The sequence below is a fragment of the Cebus imitator genome, unplaced genomic scaffold (assembly GCF_001604975.1).
Source record: "Cebus imitator isolate Cc_AM_T3 unplaced genomic scaffold, Cebus_imitator-1.0 Scaffold107, whole genome shotgun sequence".
Lineage (NCBI taxonomy): Eukaryota > Metazoa > Chordata > Mammalia > Primates > Cebidae > Cebus > Cebus imitator.
In genome coordinates, this window is record NW_016107422.1 from 2686899 (window position 1) to 2693634 (window position 6736).

The following is a 6736-nucleotide window of genomic DNA, read 5'->3' on the forward strand; positions in this document are numbered from 1 at the left end:
GCCTCGGCCTCCCAAAGTGCTGGGATTACAGGCTTGAGCCACAGTGCCCGGCCTCTTTTTTTTTTTTTAAAGGGGGTCTTCATCTGTTGCCCAGGCTGGAGGAGTGCAGTGGCACAATTTCAGCTCACTGCAGCCTCAACCTTCCAGGCTCAAGCAATCCACCCACCTCTAAGCCTCCTGAGTAGGTGGGACTACAGGCAGGAGCCATGATACCTGGTTAATTTTTGTATTTTAATGAGGTCTTGCCATGTTGCCCAGGCTGGTCTCAAACTCCTAGGCTCAAGTGATGTACTCAACTCAGCCTCACGAAGCGCTGAGATTTCAGGCATGAGCCACCCACCATGCCCGGCCACTTTTTTTTTTTGAGATAGAGTCTCACTCTGTCGCCCAGGCTGGAATGCAGTGCCGTGATCTTGGCTTACCGCAACCTCCACCTCTTTTGAGTTCAAGCAATTCTCCTGCCTCAGTCTCCCAAGTAGCTGGGATTAGAGGCCTTCACCACCACACCTGGCTGATTTTTGTATTTTTAGTAGAGATGGGATTTCACCATGTTGGCCAGGTCTTGAATTCCTGGGCTCAAGTGATCTGCCTGCCTTAGCCTCCCAAAGTGCTGGGATTACAGGCATGAGTCACAGCACCTGCCCATTGATTTTTTTCTTTTTGATAATAGCATCCTAATGGGTGTGAAGTGGTATCTCAATATGGTTTTGATCAGCATTTCCCTAATGACTGATGATGTCATCTTCATGTGCTTATTGGCCATTCGTATATCTTCTTTTGAGAAATGTCTATTTAAGTTATTTGTCTATTTTTCTGTTCCTTTTTTGAGACATAGTCTTACTCTGTCACTTAGGATAGAGTATAGTGGTGAGATCATGGTTCACTGTAGCCTCAAACTCCTGCTCTCAAGTGACCCTCCCACCTCAGCCTCTCTAGCACGAGGCGAATTCCTTGCTTTTTGGAGGGAGAGGATCCTGCTGTCTTGCTCATGTTGGTATTTGTCTACTTTTCAATCAGGTTTTTTGTTGTTGTTGAGTTGTAGGCATTCTTTATATAATCTGGATATTAACTCCTTATCTGATATGTGATTTGAAAATATTTTCTCTCTTTTTTTTTTTTTTGAGACGGAGTTTCACTCTTGTTACCCAGGCTGGAGTGCAATGGCGCGATCTCGGTTCACCGCAACCTCCGCCTCCTGGGTTCAGGCAATTTTCCTGCCTCAGCCTCCTGAGTAGCTGGGATTACAGGCACGCGCCACCATGCCCAGCTAATTTTTTGTATTTTTAGTAGAGACGGGGTTTCACCATGTTGACCAGGATGGTCTCGATCTCTTGACCTCGTGATCCACCCGCCTTGGCCTCCCAAAGTGCTGGGATTACAGGCTTGAGCCACCGCGCCCAGCTTCTTTCTTTCTTTTTTTTTTTTAAAGACAGGGTTTCACCATGTTGGTCAGGCTGGTCTTGAACTCCCGACCTCAGGTGATCTGCCTGCCTTGGCTTCTGATTTTCTCTATTTCATGTGTTGCTTTTTCACTGGATTAGTAGTGTCTTTTGTTGTATAATATTTTAAATTTTGATATAGTCCAAATTATTTCTTCCTTTTGTTGACTGTGCTTTTTGTGTCATATGCAAGAATCCAATATCATGAAGTTTTCCCATATTTTATTTTTTAAATTTTGAGGCAGGTTTTGTTTTGTTGCCCAGGCTGGAGTGCAGTGGCGTGATCTTGACTCACTGCAACCTATGCCTCTGCGGTTCAAGCAATTCTCATGCCTCAGCCTCCCAAAAAGCTGGGATTACAAGCATGTGCCACCATGCCTGGCTAATTTTTGCATTTTTAGTAGAGACAGGGTTTTGCCATGTTGGCCAACTGGTCTTGAATTATTGGCGTTAGGCAATCCACCCATCTTGGCCTTCCAAAGTGCTAGGATTATAGGCATAAGTCACTGTGCCTGGCCTCCCATATTTTCTTCTAATAATTTACCTATTTAACATATTAAAATAATGAGCATTCAAACCATCATTTTATAGACGTTACATATTATTTTTAAAGGTTTTCAAACTTAAGCTATTGAGAATTTAAATAAATATGCTATGTAAATAATAGAAGAGATTTGGTATACATCTTGCAGTTAGTAGTACCCAGGTGACTGATGCTGGGTAAACAGTGTGCTAAGCTAAACTGCATCCTTCTAAATATACCTATTGCTGTATCTCGTTCCTGGGCTAAGTATCCTCCCCGCATTACCAAATGGTTGTCTCATGCATCCATTTAAGAACGACAGCAGGCCAAAACCAAAACCGGAGTCATGAATGCTAAGGATCCATGCCACCAAAGTGAAACCTGGGTTACTTAAACTTGTAAGATCTGATCTTCTGGGAAATCAGGAGAGAGAAGAAAGCTAAATAAGCCACGCTTTCATTTACATCCCTATAAGGAAAGTAATCTTGAAATGACTGATCTGCTATTTGTTCATTCTTCCTGCTTTCCTCCACGTTTTTCTGCTGGTCAAACTCACCCACTCTGTCCTCATTGGAGCACTTTTCTGTCTTGTTTACTGCATGGTGCATGCATTGCTAATAAAAGCCAATCAGATCTTTGAAAGGAAATTTGTTGAAATTTTGTTCTTTGACACATCTGAAAAGCAGCCACAAGTATAAAGGCCAGTGATATAAAAAAATGGGTGACAAAAAAAGTCAACTAATCTGAACTACAAGACAAACGTTTTTAGAGGCCCACAACAGTACCTTACTTTCAATTCTGAAATGCAGAAAGTCCTCCAAATCATTATTTTTCCCCCGTTTGGAGTAAACTCATTTGAACTGATATGAGACTATTTACGACCTTTATTATTTATTGTATTTATTTTATTTGAGACAGGGTCTCGCTCTACTGCCCAGGCTAGAGTGCAGTGGTGTGATACAGCTCCATGCAGCCTCAACCTTCCAGGCCCAAGCAATCTTCCCACCTCAGCCTTCTGAGTAGCTGGGACTACAGGTGGGCACCACAGTGCCTGGCTAATTTTTTTATTTTTACTTTGTAGAGATGGGGGTCTCACAATGTGTCCTGGGCTGGTCTCAAACACCTGGGTTCAAGTAATCCTCCCGCTCTGGCCTCCCAAAGTACTGGGATTACAGGCATGAGCCACTGTGTCTGGCCCTATTTACAACCTTTATATATCCCACTGAGGGTGAATATTTGTGAATACTCAACACATTTCTGCTACAGAAATATTGTTTGACTACGGGGGTATACAATATATGTCACCTTTTTTATACATTCAAAAAATTCTGAATTCCACAAACACATCTGGCCTGGAAGGTTTTTGATAAGGGACTGTGAATCAATGGTGGCATAATTAGTCCTAGGAGTACTAGTAAGAGAAACATAGCATTTGTTGGGTACTTAGTTTGTGTCCAGCATTGCTCTAAGTATGTTCTAGGTGAATGCCTCATGTAATCCTCACAGTCCCTACACTTTATCACCCTATCCTTTATAAACGAGGAAACTGAGTGAGATTAACTGTTTAATTTGCTGAAGATCATGTAGCAAGTAGCCCAAAGGGGGTTTCGCGCATTTCACCATAAAGGGTTTTGTGCAAAGGATGCCTTCAACTGCAGCAGAATGATGGTAAACTCACAGCGCCTCAAATCACAGAGACAGGACACGTGACCTGGAGGCTGGTGGTCAGGGGTGGGTTGGTTCGGAGGCTCAGGCTGTTCCGGCTCTAGGTGCTTTCCTAGGGTTCCCACCAGCTGACCTCAGAGTGACAAAAAGGCTGCCGCAGCTCCGGGAAACTTACACTGGGCGACGACAACAGGAAGAAAACAGCCCTCACTCATTCACCTCCCTTTTTAACTAGAAGAAAAACAGTTCCCAGAACTTGCCTTAACAGATCTCGATTACTTCTCCCTGGCCCATACTAGGTGATATGCCCATTGCGAGCCAATGGCTGGCAATGGAGTGGCCCCTTTTTAATTCATCCAAAAAAGGCGCGGGTCTGAGCTGTTTGGAGCAATCAAGGGCGCTCCATGCTACGGCAGAATGGGCCTGGACAAGCGGCTGCAGGAGTCCAGGCCTCCGTGCCCTAAGACGAGGGCTCAGCGGTGCTCAGCACCGCGCCGGGCCGGAGACAGAGCGGCCGCCCGCGGTGGACGGTTGGCTGGATCCCCGGCAGCGACCACGCGGAGCGACAGTGGCTGCGCTCTTCCCCTTCGGCCCAGCCCAAAGGCCGCGGCAGGTCAGCGCCGGCGGCCTCATAGTGCCCTCCAGCCAGCCGAGAAGCCGAGGGCTTCCGGGGCCTCCCACCGAGCGGCCACCAGACACAGCAGCTGCGCGCCGCGGCCGCTGGCCCGAGCGCTCCCCGCCTTCCCACCGCGGCGCCCGCCTCTCTCACCCGGAACCGAGGCGGCCCTGAGGACCACAACTCCCAGAAACCCCCGCTGTCTCGCTCAAGCGTTATTGTCAAAGCTGGGCGGGTTCCTGAAAGAATGGTTTCTTCGGAGCCCCACGGCTGGTCCTGTGAACGGAGACGCGACAAGCCCGCCTCTCTGCGAAGCAATGACTTGGGGCAGACGGACAACGCCCACACCATCCCAACATCCCCAGAAGACTCTCGTCTCTGCTACTCCTGCCTGCGGTCCCCGCCTAGGCGCTCTCGCGCTTCCCGCGGCGCCCCGCCCCTCCGTCTCCCCATTGGCTCCCCAGGGCGGTGTGCGGAAGGGGGCGTGGCGCGCGGGCCACTGCCGGGCCTGAGAGGCCTGGCGGTCTTGAGCCTGGGGCTGCATGGAGAGCCTGGCGCTCGGCCGCTGGCGACGGCGGAGGGCTGAGGAGCTGCAGGTTCTGGGGGACGTGGTGAGCCCCCGGGGCCTGGGCATTAGGGACGGGAGGACGGATGGCCCGTGGGCGGGCTCCCACCGCGCCTCGTGTTTCCCGGCGTGGCCCTCCCTGTGAGAAGGCCCGGCCGAAGCCCTTCACGCGCCCGCGCCCGCGCCCTTGCCTGGGAGGGCGTGCGCGGGTGGGCGTGGCCCGTCATGGGCGTGGCCTATACGGGAGGGGGTTTGACACCGCCCTCCCGGTTTCGCGCCTGCGCGGACTCGCGGAACCCGGGCGTATTTCTGACCCGCGCGCTCCCTGGGCTCCAGACCCAGGCTCCGCAAAACGTGGGCCGGGACGCTTTGCATGAACTCGGGTGCTTGGTGTCCGGGTCATGTCTTCTCCTGCCGTCCACACTTTACCGTTCCTGAGTCTCGTTCACTGAGCGCCTACCACGTGCCAGGCCCGGGGCTGGGTGTTGGGGGACGGGGACGGGGGCAGCGAACAGCGCAGAAAATTACCCGACATTGAGCGTATTAGTGCTGCTTGGGTTGACTCCATTAATTGATGAGAAGAGGGTAAGATAAGATGGTAATCCGGGGACCCGCACAAGATCCAGGGTGGAAGGGCAAGTCAGGTGTGGGTGAACCTTGAAGGATGACCAGGGGTAGGCAGGGTGGGAGCTGGCAAAAAAGCCAGTGTTGGAGGAAGGAGCTCAGTGTCTCAGAGGAACTGAAAGAAGCCCTGCAGGACTGGAGCAGGAAGACAGCCGCTTGGCATTACTGTCTCTTTATCTTTCACGCCTGCTTGCAAGTTAGCTAGTTCTTAACCTCGTTTATTTCAAAATTCCTTTCTAAGGGCAGCAGTGAGCAACCAATATACGGAATGTTTGCTTTTTTTTTTTCTTCAAGAGCTGCACAGGCCTGGTAAGTGCAGGATCCGTCTTCCCAGTTAATGCGGGCAGCATTTTTTTAGATGCATAGGGAGAGTGACTAGCTTTTACCCTGCACCGTCTGTTTCCCCACCACCCACTGCCTGACCGTGAAGCCAGTGCCACTTAGGTTTCTGTTACAGTCACATCCCCCCTCCAGATACCAATTGTTATCTTAGTAGGATGCAGGTTACCCTAGTAATATAGTAATAGTATGGTACAGTAATGTATGTTAATAGTATAATACAGTAATATAGTAGGTTGGGGTGCTTTTGTAACCAAGAGCCTTCAAACCACGCTGGCCCTAATAAGATGGAATTTTGATTCTCCTGCATAGAACAGCATGAAGGTGAGCAGTCCAATAGGGTGGAACTCAGGGTCACTAAATCTAGGCGTATGGCTGGTGGCACCGAGATCAAGGGATATGCAGGGACGTGGATTCTGTCCCCTCTTACTATCCCCTGGCTGTTACCCTCCTCTGCATAGCCAAGGCCAGCTCCCCACTACCATGCTACCAGACGGCAGGAAAGCAAACAGAAAACTGATGTGATTATGCTGATGTCTTAAGACCTTACTCCACTGCTCTGGAAAGTGAAAGGGTGGTGGTCAGAGTGCAGGCAGAGAGGCAGGGCTTATGGCCACAATGGTATATCAGTCAGAGGAGAAGTGACAGAGGCTTGCTCAAGAGAGGGCAGTGGGGTGGTGACACTAGACAGACGTGACTGTATATTTAGAGGCAGGCTCACTGATGGAGTGGCCGTGGCAGGGTAATGTGAAGGGAGGAGTCCAGGGTGATGCCAGGGTTGTCTTGAGCCCTGGGAGGGCAGTGCTGCTGTTCCTTGAGAGAAGAGTGGTGTGGAGCTGTGGGAGGCGGGGAAGAGCTCCTGTTAGATTGTGCTGTGTTTTCTATGACGTTGAGAAATTTGGTGGAGACATGGCAAATACTGCTAGTGATTCAATGGTTATCTGATTTTTTTTTTTTTTTTTTTT

The 6736-nt window shown here is 49.9% G+C and overlaps 1 protein-coding gene across 4 annotated transcripts in view; it reads left to right on the forward strand.

Moving 5' to 3' along the window:
- Positions 1–4683: 4683 nt before the first annotated feature.
- CUNH10orf143 (chromosome unknown C10orf143 homolog) overlaps positions 4684–6736 on the forward strand; it is a 50974-nt gene continuing 48921 nt past the window's right edge. For 3 of the 4 annotated variants that reach the window (XR_001827893.2, XR_005201746.1, XM_017537869.2), the window contains exon 1: positions 4684–4854. Coding sequence is in view for 2 of the 4 variants with exons in the window: in XM_017537869.2 (XP_017393358.1) it covers positions 4786–4854 (69 nt within the window). In the remaining 2 variants the exon portion in view is untranslated. Of the gene's footprint in view, positions 4855–4881; positions 6096–6736 lie in introns of those variants that run through there. The other variant, XM_017537870.2, reaches the window with a different exon arrangement.